The 20,917-nt window shown below is 55.5% G+C and overlaps 7 protein-coding genes across 7 annotated transcripts; 5 read left to right on the forward strand and 2 right to left on the reverse strand.

The window, feature by feature from the left end:
- Nucleotides 1–281: 281 nt before the first annotated feature.
- On the forward strand, nt 282–4,370 carry MONBRDRAFT_30104 (uncharacterized protein; the record flags this gene model as incomplete). Its single annotated transcript, XM_001750538.1, has 11 exons — nt 282–360; nt 442–469; nt 560–1,171; nt 1,302–1,397; nt 1,553–1,767; nt 1,939–2,114; nt 2,217–2,282; nt 2,366–2,572; nt 2,671–3,880; nt 4,006–4,151; nt 4,290–4,370. 11 exons carry the CDS (start codon nt 282–284, stop codon nt 4,368–4,370), a joined length of 2,916 nt encoding a protein of 971 aa, XP_001750590.1.
- Nucleotides 4,371–5,059: 689 nt separating this feature from the next.
- Nucleotides 5,060–7,755, forward strand: MONBRDRAFT_39230 (uncharacterized protein). Its single transcript, XM_001750539.1, has 8 exons — nt 5,060–5,362; nt 5,562–5,681; nt 5,823–5,927; nt 6,071–6,199; nt 6,316–6,535; nt 6,647–6,706; nt 6,874–7,376; nt 7,473–7,755. The coding sequence occupies exons 1-8, from the start codon at nt 5,321–5,323 to the stop codon at nt 7,569–7,571; spliced, it is 1,278 nt and encodes a 425-aa protein (XP_001750591.1). The 5' UTR covers nt 5,060–5,320; the 3' UTR covers nt 7,572–7,755.
- Nucleotides 7,756–9,748: 1,993 nt separating this feature from the next.
- MONBRDRAFT_12695 (uncharacterized protein) lies at nt 9,749–10,252 on the forward strand (the record flags this gene model as incomplete). The annotated part of the gene is made up of 1 exon (XM_001750540.1): nt 9,749–10,252. The coding sequence occupies one exon, from the start codon at nt 9,749–9,751 to the stop codon at nt 10,250–10,252; it is 504 nt and encodes a 167-aa protein (XP_001750592.1).
- A 1,076-nt stretch (nt 10,253–11,328) lies between these two features.
- On the forward strand, nt 11,329–12,574 carry MONBRDRAFT_35331 (uncharacterized protein). Its single transcript, XM_001750541.1, has 7 exons — nt 11,329–11,380; nt 11,476–11,586; nt 11,706–11,749; nt 11,841–11,963; nt 12,076–12,136; nt 12,216–12,320; nt 12,410–12,574. The coding sequence occupies exons 2-7, from the start codon at nt 11,494–11,496 to the stop codon at nt 12,455–12,457; spliced, it is 474 nt and encodes a 157-aa protein (XP_001750593.1). The 5' UTR covers nt 11,329–11,380; nt 11,476–11,493; the 3' UTR covers nt 12,458–12,574.
- MONBRDRAFT_39232 (uncharacterized protein) lies at nt 12,546–15,785 on the reverse strand (the record flags this gene model as incomplete). The annotated part of the gene is made up of 4 exons (XM_001750575.1): nt 12,546–13,375; nt 13,519–13,737; nt 13,873–14,553; nt 14,655–15,785. The coding sequence occupies 4 exons, from the start codon at nt 15,783–15,785 to the stop codon at nt 13,040–13,042; spliced, it is 2,367 nt and encodes a 788-aa protein (XP_001750627.1). The 3' UTR covers nt 12,546–13,039.
- A 637-nt stretch (nt 15,786–16,422) lies between these two features.
- On the forward strand, nt 16,423–17,058 carry MONBRDRAFT_30109 (uncharacterized protein; the record flags this gene model as incomplete). The annotated part of the gene is made up of 1 exon (XM_001750542.1): nt 16,423–17,058. The coding sequence occupies one exon, from the start codon at nt 16,423–16,425 to the stop codon at nt 17,056–17,058; it is 636 nt and encodes a 211-aa protein (XP_001750594.1).
- Nucleotides 17,059–17,289: 231 nt separating this feature from the next.
- On the reverse strand, nt 17,290–19,467 carry MONBRDRAFT_39233 (uncharacterized protein). Its single transcript, XM_001750576.1, has 2 exons — nt 19,321–19,467; nt 17,290–18,941 (listed from the first exon to the last, which is right to left on the reverse strand). Exons 1-2 carry the CDS (start codon nt 19,415–19,417, stop codon nt 17,569–17,571), a joined length of 1,470 nt encoding a protein of 489 aa, XP_001750628.1. The 5' UTR covers nt 19,418–19,467; the 3' UTR covers nt 17,290–17,568.
- Between the last annotated feature and the right edge of the window lie 1,450 nt (nt 19,468–20,917).

Raw genomic sequence — 20,917 nt, forward strand, 5'->3', positions numbered from 1 at the left:
TGTGTTGATTCTAGCAGCCGTTGGGGCTGATCGTTGCCTGGGGTTTGATAAATGCAGTGTTGGGTGTTGATCGTGTTTGACGGCAAACCCGAGCCTGGGCACGGGCAGACCACATCGTCCCCGCCAGGCCATGAGCATGCTCGGCCCGCGGCCTGCTTCCTAAAAGCAGAGAAAAGCCAACGGCAGACCCTGCCCTTGCCGCTGTCACTTGAGCCCAAACGCGTTGCCTTGCTCAATCTTTGACGCCTTTTTGCGCATTGATTTTAATTTTGACCGTCGCCATGCCAGGTAAAGTGCCTGAGCCCTGCGCGCTGCTGCTGCCCTTGCTCTCTCTCTCCCTCTGTCTCTCTCTGTCTCCATGTGTACTCTTCTCTAGCTTGTTCCATCTTCCAACGCATGCATGCTCTCTCACCACATTTCCATCTGATTGATTGCACGTAGCTGCACCCCCGGTCGCCCCCCGCCCTCGGTATGCTGCCCCGCTGCCCCCAGATCCCGCGTACATTGTCCCTTCACAGCTCACCGGTGTTTTTTTTTTTCACCCCCGCCACCTCCTCAGGCCGCCGAGCGTCACTAGACCAGAAGCTTCCAATGATACTCACGCGGCAGATGCAGCCGCCGCTACCCAGGGCCCCACCCCAACGCCGCGTCCCAAACCCAAGCCTCGCCCTCGCCCTCCCTCCCAGGCTACCAGCTCGGGCTCCTCTGCTCCCACTACCCCTGAACCAATGGCCACAACTGCTCCACAACCTACCATTCCTGAACAGCCTCCCGCATCGGAATCCCCTTCACATTCCCACAGCCCGGCCCCAGACACGGCCGCAGACCTCAACCCGACCCCAATCGAGGTCCCCACCCCCGCTGAACCAGTGGCTGCTCCTCCCACAACCTTGGACGGTGGGGAAGACGACGACGATGACAACTATGAACTTCCCGATCCCATCTTGTCTTCTCCTGGCCGGGGCATGGCTGCTCCTCCTGCCGCTGCCCAAGATGGCGATGATGAAGAGGACAACAGCTACGAATACTGTGATACCGCTGGTCTACCCATCAACCCCAGCGTTGCCCCCTCCAGCCTACCAGCCGACGAGGATGAAGAAGGCGATGACGCAAATGATTATGACAACCTCGACGAACAAGGCGACACCCTGCCCCCTCTTCCCCCGCGCCGGTACGCTGGCTTCCTTACGCTGCTCAAACCATGCCCCCTTTGCCTTCATAAGAAGAAAAAGGGACGAAAAAAACCCCCATGATTTCTTTGGGTCCAATAAGGACATGCCTCACGTTTTGTTTTCACCCAGAGTGGAACCCGTTCCCGAGGTGCCCTCGCGTGCCTCCCGTCCCAAACTGACCCCAGAGCCGAAGATCCTGGTCCGCAAAGACAAGCGTTCCACACGGTGCGTAAAGCAGGGCTCCATTACCTCACGCGCGCACACACACACACACACACACACACACACACACACACACACACACACACATACACACCCATAGCATGCCTGCTGCCTTTTCTGACCCCCCCCCACCACCACCTCCCCTGAATTTCTGGCAGCCTTCCCCCTCGCCCGTCCAAGCCGCCGCCCTCGACGCCCGCGAGCACCACCGTGACTCTTGTCACAGATGGTACTCCACCCCCGCGCCCGCCCAAAAGCCTCCCCGCCGATGCCGATCCCGCCCCAATCGCCAGTAATCGCCGCACCCCTCCCAAGTTACCCAACACTGCCGTCTCTGCACGCCGTCCTCACGGCGAGGATAGCGATACAGACGGTACGCGTTCATTGCAGTGTCCTGTTTAATTTTTTGTTTTTTGTTTTTTTTGTTTGTTTGTTTTTTTGTTTGTTTGTTTGTTTGTTTTTTTCATTCCACCGCTCTGTCTCTGGGTCGCCTGCCGCAACCCTGTCACTCCACTCCCCGTTCCCCAATGCGCCTCTCGTGCAGATGACATGGATAACTATGACGAAGCGGATGAAATGTTCCGGGGCAAAAATCAACTTGCCCAGATTCGCGTAGACCACAGCAGCAACACATATCTCGAACCTCAGCAAGGGCAGGAAGAGGTCTACGTGGCTAAAAAACGCGAGTCGGCCATCTGCCGCACAGACTCGATGGCTTCGGTTCGATGCACCTCGCCCACTGCCCAGGATAATGCTGCTTTGCGCCAATCATGCAAATGCCTCACTTCGTCACCTGTCGCACCCTCTTCGCCACCTCCTTAGAATGCCACCGCAACCTCTGGTGGAGGCGAAAGCAATCCGGGGTCAACAGCACCCGAGCTTCCCCAGGTTCGTGCTCTACCTGCTTTGCGGCCTGTTATTGAGACAACACCCAGTTCACCGGCCTTGAAACACTGCTTGTTACTGCGTAGCCCTACGCCAAGGCTGACACTGATGAGGAGGAAGGTGAACCTCAGGCTAGCGCCGCAGCCTCAACCGGTCTTTCGGGCATCGCAGAAGCCCCGGCGGGCAGCGGGGGCGAGGGCGAGGGTGAGGGCGAGGGCGCAGCAGATGTGTTTGCCTCTGGGAGCAAGCCCCAGGCTTCCACGGGCGCAACGCCAGCTCCTGCCCAAGCAACCGTGCGTTTACGCTTTGACTTGAGTATGGGTACCCGTGCCCAATGCCTGGCACGCCTTGCTCATGGGCCTTTACCCGCCACCTCCCTTTCCTAAAACAGAAAAAGCCACCGACGCGCAAGCGCTCGGGTGGAGGCCTGTTTCGCCGCAAGAAATCCGAAGCCGTCCCGGAGATTTCGGAGGAGGATCGAGCCTTGCTGGATGAGTGCAAGGCGCGCACCGAGACGTGTGGCCAAGGCCGTGTGACCAAGGCACCACCTGCGTCATCTCTTCACGAAACGTTTTTGCCCATTGCGCTCGGCGAACGCCTGGAGATTTTGGAAATGAGCCGTGGGCCCAGCGGCGTGTGGGTGTGTCGCAACGCCAACAAGGCCGTGGGCTTTGTCAACAACCAAAACGTGGAAATGGATGTTTCTTCGGTGCGCCTCCTGCTAGAAGCGGTCCCCAAACCGGCCAAGCTTGAAACAACTGTTGAGGGTCTTCCCTTGGACATGAAGGGCAGCGTTGTCGGCGTGGCCGTACTGTCCCCCGAGGAGATGGCCAAGCACCGAGAGCGTCACCAAGCACCAGCAGCGGTGGCCAAGACATCAACGGATGCGGCGCCGGCGCCCGGTACCGACCGTGATGTGGCGTCTGCAAGCTCTTCTGCTCCGCCGGGAGCGGAGACGGGTGCGGATATTGACGAAAGTGCCCCCCTGCCCGTGTACGAGTCTTTGGAGAACCCCACGGATGATGCTCAAATATACGACACGGCAGACCACGTGTCCCGTGAACCGACCATGTATGCAGACGCCGATGCCTTGGCCCTAGACTCGAGCGTATACGCTGCTGCCAACGATATGTCCGACGAGGAGGAGGGCCCGGCTAGCCCAACCCCGCAGCCGTCATTGCCCCCACGACCAAGCCCCCGCGCTCCAGCCCTTCCCCCACCGCGTGGTAGCCAAGAGAACATTCGACGCGTACCGGCCGATACCAGGCCAGTTGACGGAGACATTTATGAGAGCGTGGAAACGGAAGCTGAGCCCTCGAATGACCAAGCCGCTCGCAAGCGCTCGCTTTCACCCCAGCCCGACGTGTACGAGAGCGTGGACCTGGAAGGTCCTGGCAGCGGGGCTGCAGAGACGGAAACCGATGCCGTGTATGAAAGCATGGATACAGAGCAGGCTACTCATGGCGCTGGGGACGAGAAAGACCCTGCCATTTATGAGAGCATGGAGACGGCTGAGGGTGGGCCCAGCGAAGTGACCGCCGCTTCCGACACCCAGCCGGACCCAACCTCAAACATGCTGGTATCTGAGGATGGTGAAATATGTAGGTCGAAATGAATCAATGCTGTCATACAATGCGAGTTGACATGCCTTTCTGACCTTGGTTCGCATGGCGTATCTGTGTGTCCGTGTCCGTGTCCGTGTCCGTGTCCGTGTCCGTGTCTGTAGACGAAGATATGTCAGATGCCAATGTGCCCAACTCAACGCTCCCACCATCGGAGGCAGAGGTGCTGGACGCCCTGAACGAAGGTGATGAAGTGTATACGGCCATGGACGAGGCGCCCGTGACCCTGCGCAAGCGTTACGAAGTGGTGGTACGTCTTGCCCCGCGATTGAACCGTTCCCCCTGTCCACAATTGTGGCTTTTTTTTTTCTTCTTCTTCTTCTTCTCCTTCTTCTTTTTTTCTCCCTTGTTCTTCTTACGCGGCTGCATGTTGGGTCGCGCTCCACAGTCCACCACGGAACGTGAAGGGACCGAGTCGCCACCGCCCGTACCGCCACCTCGGCGTGAATCCAAGGATAGCGTGGTCTGAGTCGGCTGTGCCAGCCTAGCCCCATCCACAGCCCGCTTGTTCTCTGGGTCCTATCGCTCACCCCAATCTTACCAACCTTTGTTGTCTTTTCTTTTCTATTCTCGACCTCGACCCCTGTCTTGTGCGCGTGCATTTCGTCCCTCATGGTTGCATCTGGCGGTTTCATTGGTTTCTGCTTTTGTACTCGTGCCTCTGGTTTTTTGCTTCTTCTTCTTCTTCTTCTTTCTTTTCCTGTTTAATGTTTGATGTTTTTAGTTTTTGCCAGATTCACCACATGCCTCTCTGCTTGCTCCCGATCGCTGCTCTGTGGTCTGTGTCTTGTATGCACGTTCGTCATGTTGCCCGAAACGGTCGGTCGCCTTGTGATTTGGTGTCCTCTGACCCAAATCCCGGCAGTTGGTTCGCCGGTTTTCTCTAGCTGACTCTTTACCCTCTTATTTGTTCCATTGTTCTTCACTTGCTCCCTCTTTCTTTCTTTTTTTTTCTTTTTTGGTTCTGGGACCTTGTGAATTTACTACCTACCCAGCGCCCTGATTGATTGAGGCCAGCTTTTGTCAGAAAATACAACTTGTTGTAATCTGAATACGTTTTCGAAGAATAACACCCCCACAATGATACAAACATTTCCATCCCATTCCAGCTCTGGTTCTTTGTGATATGCTGATACTTTTGATCCTTTTGCTCGATTTGATCCCCTTTGGGCTATTTTGTCGGTGTTGTTGTTTCGAGCGGAACGGGAACGACGAGATCGAGTGGTCACTGGCTGGTGGCGTCGGTGTCTCAGACTCGATTGCCAGGGCGGCCAGGTCCCTGGGCTACCTATCAAGGCGAGCATTGAAACAATTGGAAAGGGCCGGTGACGGGTGGAGCGTTTGTGCCAATTGCCGGCACACAACAGAGACGGCTGTGTTAAGACTTGTTCGACCGTCAGTCGACGACTCACCTTCATCATGTCGGCCTCGGCCATCTACATCCTGGACCTCAAGGGCAAGGTGCGGTTCGCCTCCCTGACCCTGATTCCCAGCCTTGACCCACCTGTATCGGGCGGAAACTTGGCCACGGCGCTTGGTCTTGGTGCCTGGATGCAGGCTGAGCAGTGCCGTGTGATGAGGGGCCAGTTGGGTTTGAGCTCAGTGATTTGGCGCGCTCACCCTTGCTCCGTGTCACTCCATGGCTGAAACCGTGCTTTAGGCCTTGATCTCGCGCGACTACCGTGGTGACTTGCCGCGCAACTGCATTGACGAGTTTTTGGCCCTAGCCCTTGACAATGAGGACGAAGGCGTTGCAACGCCCATTGTTTCAAGCGACAAGGTGTGAACCTGGTTGTGCGCTCGTGCCTATCTCGCTCATGCCCGTCCCGCTCGTGTTGACAAAATTGATGTCTAACCTTTGGGTGACTTTCACGCTGCATGCTGTGCCCTCTCCTGCATGAAATGAACCGGCGTGGCGCAGGCCAACTACATGTACATCAAACACGAGAACCTCTACGTGGTGGCTGCTAGCAAGAAGAACGCCAACGCCGCGCTAGTCTTTGTGTTCCTTCACCGCCTGGTCGAGGTAAGCAACAAGGCCGGTTACCCCAGTGGCTTCAAAGCAGGCGCTGGAGAAGGAGGACAGCATGCCATTCGTCAACTCACTGCCCAGACAATCCAGACGATCAGCTCAATTCAACTTTGCTTCATGCTATGGTTGTGGGCTAGATTCTGATTGACTATTTTACAACGCTGGAGGAGGAATCCATTCGCGACAACTTTGTCATCATCTACGAGCTCCTTGACGAGCTAATGGACTTTGGTTATCCGCAATTCACCGAGTCTCAGATTTTGCAGGTGCGCAACTGAGCCGACAAATGTACCTGCGCTCCCACCACCGTGGTCGCCCGACTCGGTTCCTTCTTGGTGGGTTTTTCATTCATCTGGTCCTTGATTGTTTGGCACACATACAGACATACATTACACAGACGGGCCGCAAGCTGGAGGCGGCGGCACCTCGCCCACCCATGGCCGTGACCAATGCTGTCTCGTGGCGCGCGGATGGCATCAAGCACCGCAAGAACGAGGTATTTTTGGATGTGGTCGAATCGATCAATCTACTGGTCAGCGCCAGCGGCAATGTGCTGCACTCGGACATTGCGGGCTCGGTGCAAATGCGCGTTCAGCTCAGCGGTATGTGGCGCATCTCCATTTGCTGCGATTCTTTTTTTTTTTTTTTTTTTTTTTTTTTTTTTTTTTTTTTTTCAAAAAATAGCACTCACGCCCTTTTTGAACGCTAAACAGGCATGCCCGAGCTGAGACTGGGTCTGAACGACAAGGTCGTCTTTGAGTCGACGGGTCGCCGTACGTTTGAATTGTCGTGGTGCAGACGAGATCGGGTGCAGATGAGATACCAGCGTAGCGAAAAGACCATCTCATCTGCAGTGCCGGCTGAGGAGGGGTTTCTGTGGCTGGTATGCTTCTGAAAGGTCACTGATCCGTGCCTCTTTTGTTGTGGTGCTTTGCCATAGGCGGCGGCAAGGGCAAGAGTGTGGAGTTGGAAGACGTCAAGTTTCATCAATGCGTGCGGTTATCACGATTTGACACGGATCACACGATCAGCTTTGTGCCGCCCGAGGGCGAGTTTGAGCTCATGTCCTATCGACTGACGCAACATGTCAAGCCATTGATCTGGATTGAGAGTGTGATTGAGCGTCATTCGCACTCGCGCGTCGAGTACATGATCAAGGCCAAATCCAACTTTAAGCGTCGCTCGACGGCCAACAACGTGCAGATTATCGTGCCCGTGCCTGCGGATGCGGACACGCCAACGTTCAAGACAGTCATGGGCACGTGCAAGTATGCGCCAGAGTTGTCGGCCGTGGTCTGGACCATCAAGCAGTTTCCCGGTGGCAAAGAGTTTATGATGCGCGCCCACTTCAACCTGCCCTCGGTCGAGTCGGAGGAGGCCGAATCTCGCCCTCCGATCCAAGTGAAGTTTGAGATTCCCTACTTTACCACCTCGGGCATCCAGGTACGTGCAACGGGACGACCCGCCTCGCTGCGACGAAGGATCGTTGCACGGGGGGGCTTGACGTTTTTACTTTGCTGTTTTCTTTGACCGTCATAGGTGCGCTATCTTAAGATTATCGAGAAGAGCGGTTATCAGGCGTTGCCGTGGGTGCGCTACATCACCATGAACGGCGACTACCAAATTCGTACGACCTAGGCGACAGAGGGCCCAGGGCACTGTGGCGCTGCTGTCCCAATGCTCTCGCTCCATCTAGCCTCTCTTGCTTGTGTCATGCGCGACTGTCTGTGTCTTATTTCTTTTTGTCCGTGGTGCTTGGTGGGTTTGATGGCGCGCGAGATTGGCGAGAGAGGATGGCTTGTGTTTTCTGTGTAAGCAATCCAAAAAAAAAAAAATCTCTCGTTTTCCATCCTTGAGAGCGAAGCTAAACTTGTAGCTCCCCTTTAAAATTAAAAAGGAAACACCAAGCTGAGAAGAGAGAGAAGAAAAAAAAAAAGGTGAAAGTGTGTGGGTGAACGAGTTTTGGACCTCAAAGGGAGTCAACGGTCACAAGACCACACACAACGTGGGCCGGTCAGTGGCATTTTTCTCTTCCTTTTCTCACTCTCTGCCTCAGGTGAGCTGTGAATGGCGAGTGAACGAGTTGTGAATGCGACGGCGCACATGATGAGTATGCTTATCATATCAACCATCTTTCGGGGCTGAATTCCCGTGTTGATAAAACAGCTAACCTGATGCTGCTCCCGACTGCCAATGGACTCGTGAACTTGAAGCCTAAGTTCTCACCTTTTTTTTATTCTTTCTATTCTTCGTAGCTTGTGAGCCTCGAGCAGCAGCATCTTTGACGAGTGTTAGCAGTTTTGCACGCTGTAGCGCAGGCAAGTGAAATGGTCGCGCGTGTCTTTTGGTTGTTGTGCTGTTGTTGTTGTTTTTTTTGTTGTCGGGGGGAAAAGAGCGCAGTGACGATTCGATTTAGATGACGAGTCTGAAAGTGAGGGTACGCCAGTGTGGGACGAGGCTTCACGTTCTGTGCGGTCTCGACCCGCCGTTACCCTTGCGATCTCTTGAAGACAAACACGAGGCATTTGTCTGAGCGCATTCTTGTTTTTTTCTTTTCCCCTTGCTTGTTTTTTTCTTTTGGCCTGTTGAGCTATTGGTGGTCGTGGTGCTGACACCGTCTTACCCTGCTGATCCTCTCTCTCTCTTGCGGCAGGTGGACCAGTCAATCCCTGGGCATTCCAGCATCACCTCTCTAGCATGTCGTGCTCTAGTCGTGTCATGAATTTATCTCTGAATCATGCTTTTTGACTCTGCGGCTACAAGGCCCCTCACCAACAGCACACAGGAAAGCATCTTTGAACGAGTGGGGATAGTAAAATACTTTCCCCGGTACATGTGCCATAACACATGTACCACCCGTCGTTGTCAGACAAATCCATGGACCGTGCGCGCGCGGTTGGTTGACGAACAACAGGTTTACGTTTTCACAGGAGGGCGGTGCGTGTGGTCATCATGCAACGAGGGCAGCCCGGGACAGACAGGCGACGAGCTGGCTGGGGCTGGGTGAGGAGGAGAGGGGTAGCAGGGCAGGGCAGTGTACCTGGCTGCTACATTTCAAAATGGCGATGAGAGAGAGAGAGAGAGTGTGTGTGTGTGTGTGTGTGGTTTCAATGCAATCTTCATCATCTCACCACTGACACACACACTCTCTCTCTCTCTCTCTCTCTCTTTCTCTGTCTTTTCATTTTTCCAACTGCTGTCGTCATCATCGCATCTCTCTTTGAGGTCAGTCCGGTCATGTGTTTGTTCTTGCCCCGGGTGTTCGCGTCCCTGGTCTCTCCCGCTCTTCCTTGCCTTCTCCGACCCCTTTTCCTGCTCGATGATGCCACATGTACCACACACACACATGTATGCAACTTGGGTTCAGAGGGGAAACGCACACACACACACACACACGCACACAGAGATCCAGCCGCCTCGTTTACGTCTGCTCCGTTTTTTTTTTCTTCGGAAGGGCAGAGCACAGGGCGATCGTCAAGCTTTGGTTGACCCTCGGCAACATACATGCACATACAATACATACATACACACGTCACTTGACGGCCACGGCGCCATTTCCCGGTCTCCGAGCTTGCTTCTGGTACACACTCCATTGCTGCTCACCGCGCCTTTTCGCTGTTGGCGATAGAGCTTCTCTCGGCTGGATTTCGACTGCTTTCATTCACCCTGGCCACAAACCCGGCAGCCTTGCCTCTTGTTTGCCGCGCTCTGCCCTTGACGCCTCATTGTTGTGCTGCCCCACTTTGGGCTTGAGCTCGTCGGGACATTTGTCGTGAAGCTTGCGCGGCGGCCCAGCACACCACACACCGTTCATCATGGGCGCCGCGGAATCCCGTCCGCCGCCATCGTACGTTATGGAGTACTTTGAGGTGAACCAGCGTGTTTCGTACAAGAGCCAGCATGGCTTCGAAACGACCTGCGTAGTCGTCGGCAAACGCTTCAGCCCCGAACACAACTGCTTCGTCTACAACGTCCGCCAAGACTCGGGTGGTCGCAACCGCGGTGCCTTCCCCTGGCAACTCAAGGCCCTCAGCCCGCCACCCGCCGCTGCGGGCTACCCCACATCAGCTGGCCCATACGGCCATCCCCAACAGCCCGGCCCCTACCATGCCCCTATGAACAACAATGTCCCCCCGCCTGCCTACACACCAACAGCACAGACGGCCTACCCACCCGCCCACCAACAGTATGCCGCAGCCATGCCCCCGGGCACCACCCCATATCCTCATGGCTACACACAGAGCCCGCCACCCCCCATGGGCTATTATCAACAGCCATCCAATCCCGTGGCACCCCCTACCGGCCCCTACAAGTCATGAGCAGCAGGCTCCCTGCCTCACTCCCTGTCTCCTGTTCCTCGGTGTTCTTGGCGTTGGCTTTGTTGGTTGATATCTACTACTGCTGCTGCTTTTTTTTTTTTTTTTTCCTTTCTTTCTTCCTTCGCCCTCTCTTCCCACACACCTTTCCCTTCTCTCTGTCTCGTCCAGTTGCTCTCTTCTTCTCTCTGTCTCAGGGGCTTGTGGCCTCTGCCACTTGCCCACGATAGCCTCGGGCAGGGCTTGAGAGTGTGCGTGTTGCCGTGGGGCCCTGGGTTCTGGTGTCAACAATCAGCCGCTATTTGATTCCTTCTAGCCTTTGATCGCATGTGTCAGAGGCTGCGGCCTTGACGCATGAGCCCCTCTCCCGGTCTGCTGCCATGCATGCGGTCCCGATATTTGATGATTCAGCCGCATCGAACCCCAGTCTCCCATACGAGGTTTCACGGGCTACATTGGGGATCGCCTGAGGCACCTCCCTTTCGCAGCCTGCTATGTTGTCCTCCCCGCATCGAGAGCTCTGCTTCTCCGCCTGTCTCTACTTTAAGGAAAAATTCATATCATGACCCAGATGTCTGAAGCACTGAAAGTTCCAGCAAAACACGGTCACACACACACCTAGACACATCTCTCACACGTCTCGCGGATGCCTTCGCATCTCTCAAACCCTCTATGAAACCCGTTGAAATCACCACTAAAATTTCTAGAATCCCTCCATATCTCTTCAAATCACTTTAAAAAACTCTCTTTCTCTCAAACGCTTGACATTTTTTCTCTCGCTGACGACAAGATGGCGTACGGCAGCGGTGTTTTGATGGCAGTGACGGCTCTCCTGGCGCTTGTGGCGCTGCTGGGCGGTGTTCAGGCAGAGTCCTGTGGATGCTGTGGACGGGACCTTCAGCATCGGTTGGTATCGTTCGTCGGTGGCCAGTGTTTCGAGGAAAACCGATGCAATTTGTGGACTGTGGCGGCTGCTAAACCCTCCGCTCGGCCGGTCGATGCGTCCATAGTCATCCCAGCAACCATGACATCACCAGCACCACGGCACGCATTCAGGCTCCGGCCCCCGCCTTCACGGCCGATGCCGTGATTGATGGTGAACTTACCAAAGTCTCACTGGCTGATTACGAGGCAAGCGAATCGTTGCCCTCCGACCAGCCGACCGGCATCACCTGACCAGGCCCGTGGCTCTGCCCAGACTCACCCCCCATGCGCGTGCTCATCAGGGCAAATACGTAGTCTTGATGTTTGTGCCGTTGGCCTTCACCTTTGTCTGCCCCACGGAGGTCCTGGCCTTTGAGCGTGCCATCGACCAGTTCAAGGCTCACAACACCCAGGTACATCCCCCGTCCTGGCTCCTCGTCCGATGCGCCCAAGCATTCGGGCAAGAGTGAGTGAGTGTGCCAGACCTCATCATACCCTTCCTTTTTTTCTCTCTTTTTTCTTTTATCATCAGCTGCTGATCGTGACCGTTGACTCGGTCTACACCCTCAAAGTCTGGTTCGTCAGACCTTGGAATGGGCTTTACAGTGCTCCCTCCCGCCAGGCTGAATCAAAACTCCTAAGGCTCACTGATTGACGCATGTTACAGGACGCAGACGCCCACCAATGAGGGTGGCCTCGGCGCTGTGAGCATGCCACTCGTCTCCGACTTGACACACTCCATCTCTGCCGACTACGGCGTGCTCCTCCGCGACGCTGGCCATAGCCTCCGGTATACACATATTGCGAACCACTTGCCTCCCCTACTTCATGGCGCCCCGACTGAAACTCTAGCGCTCACGAACTAGGGCCGCCAACCGCATTCGCCTCCCCTCGTGCCACAGTGGTTTGTTTATCATTGACGACAAGGGCATTCTTCGACAGTCCACCGTGAATGACCTCCCGGTAAGAACACATCCGTCAATGACCTGCTCTAGAGCGCGACCTGCTCAAAGCCCCGTCCTCCACCCCCAAACCTGCCTAGGTTGGTCGCTCGGTCGAAGAAACTCTGCGCCTTGTCAAGGCCTTCCAACACACAGACGAACACGGCGTTGTGTGCCCCGCCAACTGGCAGCCCGGAGATGACACGGTATGTCTGGCCTACCTATTTTGCTTGTGGCGCCAAGTACAAATCCACTCGCCTGGCAAAGCTCACCCGCTTTTGTCTTCCCCCGACAGATTATCCCCACCCCCGACGACAAGCTGGATTACTTCAAGCGCCACTAAACCACAGCCGCTCATCTGCTGTCCGCCGGCACAAGGTGCCCGTGTCTCAGTCGGTGGTTTCGTCACCTGGACAACAACACTCAAGCCTGCCTTTCAATTCAATTCAATTCAATTCAGAGTTGGCGCCAAGAGCAAATCATGAGCGAGAATAAGGATCAGAGACAGCAAAACATTTCCAGCGGGTCAAACACACAACCCTTTCAAAAAAATCACAACACACGTGCGCAGCAAAGGCCTAGCCACAAAATTCGCCCACAACAGGACGAGTGGGGCGGGAAAAAACAAGGTGATAAAAACACCAAAAGGCACAAAAAGATCAACCAAGACCTTTGCATGCCCGAACAATCTGTCAAGCCCTTGATGATCAGCAGATGCGCGGTTCTCGTCAAATCAAAGGTGCTATCAAACAACCCTCGGCCATTGGCAGAGGGCTGATGCTAAACGGGAAGAAATATCAAAGCGTATATAAGAACACAAAAGCCAGCTTGTGCTTGAAGGAGAGACGCCAAAACAGAATGGACGTGGTCGGCCAATCCCTCTCTCGCTCTCTCTCTCTATCTCTCTCTATCTCTCTCTCTCTTTTTACTCGTCGTCATCTGCACCACTGGTCAGCACAATGGGCTGGCCGTTGGGATTGAGCGCAATGGGCTGCTCGTGGTAGTAGTTGACGAGCTCTGGGATATCGGAAAACTTGTTCTTGACGTAAAGCTTGTACAACTTGTCGCCAGTGGCCGTCGTGGAGGGGGTGATGACGCCGTGCCACACGCGCGACCCCAGAGACACGGAGACGGCATAGCAATTGGGTTGGCGCGACTCGCGGACGATAAAGGTTCCCGTGGGTGCCGACTGCAGCAGGGCCGTGGCTGACTGACGGTTGAGATCGGGTCGGTACCAATCGTACTTGGACATGGGTGCCTCCTGCAAGAGAGATCACGAGCCACGGAAAGGGGGTGAGAGAAAGGCACTAGCAAGAGCCAGCGTGACCCGGGGCTTGGAATCTTGGCAGTGCCATTTGGCAGCCAGCGAGCAAACACGCAAGCAACGTAGCACGCGCGGCATACCTCAGACTCGACGGCCGACAAACCGGCGACAAAATCAAAGTTGGCAAAGAGCATTTGATCCAGGTCGGCAATGACCTCTTGCTCGACAGGGGTGAGCTCAATGTCCATGTCCGTGTACTCGGGGTCAAAGTTGGATAGTGGGTCGCCCTCACTCGCGGGTTTGTATGGCGGCTCAATCTTGCGCTCCTTGAGGTCGGTCCAGCTCAGACCGGAAAAGAACTATCACGCAAAAGATGTGTCATCCCCGACAACCATTCCCACAGTGAAGTCGAGATGTAGACGCAAAGAGCCGCATTACCAATCCGGGCAGGGAAACCACCCACGCACACACACCAAAAGATGGCAAAAACTGACCTTGTGGTTACGAATGTCGTCCTTGCCGTTGGTGCCACAGCCGAGGCGCTTGGCAACATCGCGGGTCAAGAAGGCTCGAATCAAGTCAGCAGCGGCCCCGCTAACGCTAGAGGGGATCTCCACCTCCTTGCCTTGAATGTTTTCAAAGATTTCGTCCACATCGTCGCCATCAAAGGGTGACTCACCCACGAGCATCTCAAAAAGAAGAACACCGAGGGCCCACCAGTCCACGCTAAAGTTGTAGGGTTTCTCGTTAACAATTTCGGGGGCCATGTAACCTGGTGTACCACACATGGTCGTGGTGGTGGCCGCACCCCAGAGGGACTCCTTGGAGAGACCAAAGTCGGCAATCTTGACGTGGCCATCGCCGGCCAGCATGACGTTGTCGAGCTTGAGATCGCGGTAGACGATGCCACGCTCGTGCAGGTACCAGAGGCCCTCGCAAATCTCGGCCACAAGAAAGCGCGCTTGGTCTTCGGTGAATTTTTCAACCTTTTGTGCATGGAACATGAGGTCGCCGCCCGTGATAAACTCCATCACAAAGTAGAGATGGCTCGGAGTCTGAAAGGTACCGTGCAGCTTGGTCAGGAAGGCGCAGTCGGATGCCTTGGCCAACACGCGCCGCTCGATCAGTGTGGCCTCAACATCGTCGTCATCAACCACCGCCTCCTTTGATAGAACCTGAACACCAAGACAAACAGCGTGAGGACCTGGGCTGGTAGTGGCGGGGACAACATGCTTCCGGACTTTCAACACGGACGCCACCAGGGCGGGTGGCGTACCTTAATGGCAACAATTTCCTTGTTGGCTTTGCGCTCAGCCATGAGGACCTTACCGAAGGCACCTTGACCCAGCACCTTGAGGTAGGTAAAGTCTTCCATGCTCAGACCAGGGCTGCTCTTGGCCGACGCGCCGGGCTGGGACGGCAAGGCGGGCAGAGGAAGATCACCAAGATTAGCCTCGGCCTGAAGGTTCGCAACAGTGCTCGGCTGAAGATAATCGTCGCCGTCCGTGACAATGGGGCTTGAGACGGCAGGGGTCGGCAGCGGGGGCAAGGCAGCATCACCAATAATGCCATAAATTTCCATTTGTTCGGTGGTCATCTCATGGCGGCGCTTGACACGAAAGGGGACGTTTTGATTCTCGGCCTTTTGCTCGTCCAATAGGCGGAACCAGCCTTCGGTGATGGTGCCGACATCCTCGATTTCAGCAATGGAAAAGGCCATGCCACCCATGAAGGAGCGCTTCTTGCCAAAGCCCTTGCTCTCGTGGTGGATGTAGATGCGGAGCATCGTTGAGTCCTTGTTGAGCTTGGGCAGCTCCCAGGAGAAGCTAGCCTTGAATTGGGGCTTGCGAGTGCCCTGGATGACGGCGGATTTCTGCACGCCGTTCTTGACGGCACTTGAGGTCACGGAGACTTCGACGTAAGGGTTGGCATCGCCGGCCTTGGACATTTCAATCAGGTCCTTGGCCTCCTCGATATCAGCCTCCAGGGTATCGCCTTTGAGGCGGAGGTTGACATAGAGACGACCACGTCGGACCTTTTGTGCCTGGTGACGCTTTTGCTTTTGCTTCTTCTTGGAGTTTTTCTTGCCGGCTTTGCTCTCACGGCGCTGGTGGGCCAGGGTGGCCTCCTTCATTTTGGCCAGAGTGGCGTCTTTGCGTTTGGTGGGCGTAGGACCCGCCTTCTTGGTCTGGGTGGCCTCCTTTTCTCGCTTGCGGGCCAGTGTGGCCTCCTTCTTGGCAAGTGTGGCCTCCTTTTTGAGCTCCTTTTTGGACTTTGGCGGACTGGCAGCCGCGCCAGCAGCGGGGGGCGCGCCCGCCATGGGCACATCCTCCTTGCGGTTCTTCTTGCCCCAAGAAAACATGCGACCCAGCGTGCTGCGCTTTTTTTGTCCCTCCTCGTCAGCCATGATGTCTGATGCTAGCCCACACCACAGGGAGAAACGATCAAGGGCCCGCGTCAGTCGTCCAAGGAAAGGCGCTGGGCCGAGGGTCGCTAGCCGTCTGATCGTTTGCCTCTCTTGTACAGTAGGATGGCACACAGCAGGCGATGCCACAGGGCAGACAGAGAGCAGACTGGCTGGCGGCACTGCCGAGCGAGGGGCGAAAGCTACCTGATGTGATCAAAGGGGACTTGGTATGCAAAGTCGACCGGTGTCGCAGCAACCTCGATGGCAAAAGGCAGCGGCGTCTTGCGGCCGAAAGGCAACCCAATGCACCTCGAGGGAAAGATTGACGCGTATGGCAAGCTCGAGCTGACCCAAGATGCCAAACACACGCTCTCGTGACGTGACGGCAGCACCAGTAGCACTGGCTCCAGCAGCTCCAGCAGCAGGCTCCAGCAGCTCCAGCAGCAGCAAAAAGAGAGAGAGAGAGAGAGAGAGAGAGAGAGCGTGCGCGAGAGAGAGAGAGAGTATCTCTCCACTGGTGTTCATCTGCAGAGAGGACAAGTTTGGAGTGAATAGTTTCAGAGGTTTAATTCATACTGGCCCCAAACTGCAAAGGTTTCTTAGTATTTAAACAGGATGACAGAGATAGAGGTGCATCATGGAGTTGTACCACAGGGAGACGTCAAGCGTGATATTAACACAAGAGATATGCATAGAAAAAAAAGGGGGCGGAAACACGCGTCCAGCACGCCCGCAAAACGGCATCCTGTTCTTTTGCTCCCAAACAGTCACCGAAGACCAGCAACCCGTTGAACCAGCCCTGCATTGGCTTTCCTGCTTCTGTACTGATCGTTCGCCTGTCCTTCCGCCTCCGACTGCCCTTCCGGACGGACGCCTGACTGCGCGACATCACCAAACACATGTTGTGTGCGTGCGTGTGCGTGTCTGTTGTTCTCTCTCTCTCTCTCAAGCTCTCTCTCTCTCTTTCTCTCTTTCTCTGTCTCTCTTTCTCTCTTTCTCTCTCTCTCTCAAGCTCTCTCAAGCTCTCTCTCTCTCAAGCTCTCAACCTCTCAACCTCTCAAGCTCTCTAGCTCTCTCTCAACCTCTCTCAAGCTCTCTCTCTCTCAAGCTCTCAAGCTCTCAACCTCTCAAGCTCTCTAGCTCTCTCTCAACCTCTCTCAACCTCTCTCTCTCTCTCTCTCTCTCTCTCTCAACCTCTCTTTCTCAACCTCTCGCTCAAGCCTGCAACTGCTCATCCTCATGCTTCAGGTTGGCTGTCCCGCCCTGCGCGTGAGACAGACATGTCCCCCTTCTGGACCGGCCGTACAAGGTGCAGGGCCAGACAACCAACCATCCACGTGCCATGCCGGGGTGGTTTCCCTACCAACACGTGAAACCCTACTCTTTTTTATATCTTTGTCCTCTGACGTCGGTGAACCTCGTACTGCCATGCCGTGCCGAGGCCGTGTCCCGTCCAAAACTGGCATGCATCACCGTGATCTTAGGAAAGAAGAGAAATCAAAAGGATCGTCATTCAGTTAATTGTTGTTCTTTTTTATTTTTCTTCAGTTTCCAAGAGAGATGGCGCAGGGTGTGCCACACCCTCCTCGGTCAGCCAACCACCTTATCAACACGGCATAGCCCGGGGCCAAGGCGCGCCCAGGAGACGTGGACATGGCGAAGAAAAAAAAAGAGAAGAAGAAAAGAAAACAAACGAGGCAAGTAAAAGAAGAGGGTATGAAGGGACACCAGCGATCAACAACAACCTCGCACCGGGGATTCATGTGAGATAATGTGCATTCATTTAAAACTCCCAGAGAGTGTTGGTCTCCTCGCGGTCGCCGTTGGCCTTGAAGCCACCGTTCTGCTCGCCAATGATGTACTTGCCGCTTTCCTTGTGCTTGATGAGGGCCTTGGAGAGCTGGACAAACTCAAAGAAAAAGGCAACGGGGGACGAAGACACGCAGGCCACGCCATCCTGGTCGACGGTCCAGTACTTGCCGTCCTTCTGCAGATAGTACTCGCCATTCTTGGACACGAGGTTGAAGACGTCGGGGTGGGAGCGGTTGCACTCAACGCGGCCCGAGGCACCCTTGACGCCGAGGAAGCCGTACTGGCCACGGAGAATCAGGGTGGGGCGGTTGATAATGGCGAGCTCAAAGGCAGCGGCCTCGTCCGAGGCATCGCCAGTGGCGAACATGGCGCCGTTGGGCTTGGCAATGAGGAACTTGCCGCTGGCCTTGTGCTGGAACTTGACGGTGTTACCGGCCGAGTAGTCAACCACAAAGGCGGTGTTGGCAGACTTCTTCTCAGTCTCAACGGCGAGAGAGCCATCATCGCGGGGAGCCCAGTACTTGAGCTTGTCGGACATGACGTGAACCTCGCCATCGGCGACCTCAAACTGGAAGCGCTCAGTGTCCTGAACGTCGTTGAGCTTCTGGTCGGCCTTAACCTCGGCGCCGTTACGGGCGGACACGTTGAGGTTCTTGAAGATGTTGCGGATGATAAACTGGGGCTCGGAGTCCTGGATGCGGAAGAGCTCGTCCTTGGTGACCTTCTGCTTGTTGACGCGGACGGTACCCTTGCCACCGACGCAGCTCAGGAAGCGACCCTCGTCGTCGCAGAGGGAGATGTGATCATCGTGGAAGCCGAGGAGGAACTGGCAGTTGCCATTGGGGGCATCGACGAGCTTGCCAGAGTTCTCGAGGTACTTGCCGTTGCAGGCCATGAGACCGTAGCGGCCGGTGGGGTGCTCCTCGAAAAAGATGAGGTTGAGGAGGGCATCCTCACCCCATGGCACATCCTCGTTGCACTGGAGTTCACCGTCGGTGCTGAGGTGCACGTAGCGCTTGCGCATGGCGTTGTAGAGGTTGATCTGGGGGTGCATGGCCAGGTGGACGACCCAGCGGCCATCAGCGGGGACATCATCGCCACCGACAAAGGCGGTGAGCTTGTCGCCAGTGCCGTGGAAGAAGAAGCCAGCGGCCGACTTGAGGGCCCAGGTGCCATCAGCCTGGGGGAGGATGGTCCACTGGGTCTCGGCCGAAGGGGCATCAGCGTCGGCCTTGACGTTGCCGTCGCGATCACCGTAAAGGAACTTGTTCAGGTGGGTCTTGAAGTGGATGCCACCGTCCTGGGCCACGAGCGTGAGCGTTTGCTTCTTCTTCAGGCTCTTGCCTGCGAACGAGGCGGCAAACCAAATAAAAGAGGCATCAAAACAAGATGAGGCGAGCTACAAGAAAAGGAAAGGAGAAGGCAGGGGGATCACAGGACACGGGGGGGAAACAAAATATGATGGAACCACCCAGTACATGAACAACAATATCAGGACCAGTGGATCCGCCCCCTCTTCTCAAATGTTGACCACCAAACCCGGAGCGTCAAAGAAGATGCAAGGTTTGGTTTTACAACAAGGAGAACGATGGCGATTTGAAGCAGGTTCAAAACGCGCCGTCCAGGCGAGACGAAAGAAACAAACAGAAGAAGATGGTTGACGAAAGACTAGTGCTACGGCTGGAGATGAACCACAAAGAATGTGCTGGAAAAGGAACCGTACCGTTGCAGTTGACGGCAAAGCCGAAGGTCTCCTGGGTCAGGTAAAGGCCAGACGAGGCGTTACGCAGGCCCATCGTCATGCTGATGTTGCGAGCCATGGCTGTCTGTTTATGTTGGGAGGCAACGACTTCTTCTCAGTCCAAAGATCTGGTGAGGCACAAGGGCACAAGAAGTGGGCAGAAGAGCAGGATTGTGAGGTGAGCCCGGTGTGACAATGGCAGCTTGAGAGAGAAGGGGGGATTGAATGTTTTGTGCCACAAATCATCAACGATCCCACTGGCTGCTAAACACCACTTGCTTCCCCACGCGATGGAACATCTCGAGGCACGACCCGAAAGAGGATTTTTGATTTGAGGCCAAATCAAGCGCGCGCCCGCCCCATCACGACAGTGGCATCCTGCCTCTCGCCGAGACTGTCGACAGCCGCACCCGCGACGACACGCAACGGCAGAGCCCCACAACCCTTTTTACCCCCACCAGTACACATCGAGACGAAAACCCCCGGAGCGAGAGAGAGGGGAGAGGGGGAGCCAGGCACGCCAAGACACACAGCCCGACAAGAGGGGCAGAGCGAAACCCCAGCGACCCGACACCCAAGACCCAACGCAGCTCTCCAGCCAAAAGGGCAGCGACGTACCAGTGGCAGTGGAAAAATAACCCCTCGCAGCCTTTACCCACCTTGTTCTGTGAGGGCGCGGTGCTGTGGGTGTGGCTGTTTAAGCTTATTTACCTATTGGACGATCACCAATAGGTGTGGTACAGTGAAGTGGGCGGAACCATCACCTTCTGCGCGTTTCACTGACTTTGAGGTTACTGGTTCGTGAGTGGTGAGTGTACTGGTTACTGTTGTTGTTGTTGTTGTGAGACACGTTGTCAAAACGAAGCGAAGAAGCAACCCCACCTTTAGACAAAAGAATGCGGACAAGGGGGCTTAAGGAGGAGATCTGTTGACGTGGCCTCTCTCTTGACATTCCATTGCAAACTTGTCTTTTTGACTCTCTCTCTCTCTCTCTCTGTCTCTGTCTCTTCTGTCTCTCTCTCTCTGTCTCTTCTGTCTCTCTCTCTCTCTCTCTCTCTCTCTCTCTCTCTCTCTTCTATGTCTCTCTCTATCTCTCTCCCCTCTCTCTCTCTCTCTTGCTTCAAAACGAGAGAAGCAGAAGGGGGCGTAACCCTGTTCAAAGGGGTTTGTCTCTCCATGGGTCGAGCGGCGGCTCGAGGGAACGAGCGAGCGAGCTGCGTGCGATGGGGCGGGGCGACGCTCGTGCGGCCCTGGGGCAATGGCAGTGGCTTGCTTCTTCTTCGGCACACCCTGACTTCAGCAGCCGCGTGTCCATCCTGAAGTGGTGCGTTGTCACAGCCCCTTGTCTCCTCTCCCCCCTCCTCCCCCGAAGCTTACCACTCTTTAGTAGCCGTTTGGTCGAATACGTCTTGATACGTCTCGACCCTATCGATCTCTTGCTTCGTTTCAACGGGTTTCAACTGCCTCAAACACGAGGCGCTTTGCTTCGAGACATGCTCCTCGCTGGCACAGCGTCGCACACTGGATCGCCTCGACCGCCTCGGCCGATCGACCGCCGGATCGACCGCCGGATCGACCA

The sequence above is a fragment of the Monosiga brevicollis genome, genomic scaffold (assembly GCF_000002865.3).
Source record: "Monosiga brevicollis MX1 MONBRscaffold_43 genomic scaffold, whole genome shotgun sequence".
Lineage (NCBI taxonomy): Eukaryota > Choanoflagellata > Craspedida > Salpingoecidae > Monosiga > Monosiga brevicollis.

Excerpts from the sequence above, each read along its gene's own strand:
- MONBRDRAFT_39233 (XM_001750576.1), bottom strand. The coding sequence starts at position 19,417 with ATGGCTCGCAACATCAGCATGACGATGGGCCTGCGTAACGCCTCGTCT. Across the intron at positions 18,942-19,320 it reads CTTTGCCGTCAACTGCAACG|GCAAGAGCCTGAAGAAGAAG; the intron begins GTACGGTTCCTT and ends CCTCGTTCGCAG.
- MONBRDRAFT_39230 (XM_001750539.1), top strand. The coding sequence starts at position 5,321 with ATGTCGGCCTCGGCCATCTACATCCTGGACCTCAAGGGCAAG. Across the intron at positions 5,928-6,070 it reads TCCTTCACCGCCTGGTCGAG|ATTCTGATTGACTATTTTAC; the intron begins GTAAGCAACAAG and ends GTTGTGGGCTAG. Across the intron at positions 6,200-6,315 it reads CCGAGTCTCAGATTTTGCAG|ACATACATTACACAGACGGG; the intron begins GTGCGCAACTGA and ends GCACACATACAG.
- MONBRDRAFT_35331 (XM_001750541.1), top strand. The coding sequence starts at position 11,494 with ATGTTTGTGCCGTTGGCCTTCACCTTTGTCTGCCCCACGGAGGTCCTG. Across the intron at positions 11,964-12,075 it reads GACGCTGGCCATAGCCTCCG|TGGTTTGTTTATCATTGACG; the intron begins GTATACACATAT and ends CTCGTGCCACAG. Across the intron at positions 12,137-12,215 it reads CCACCGTGAATGACCTCCCG|GTTGGTCGCTCGGTCGAAGA; the intron begins GTAAGAACACAT and ends AAACCTGCCTAG.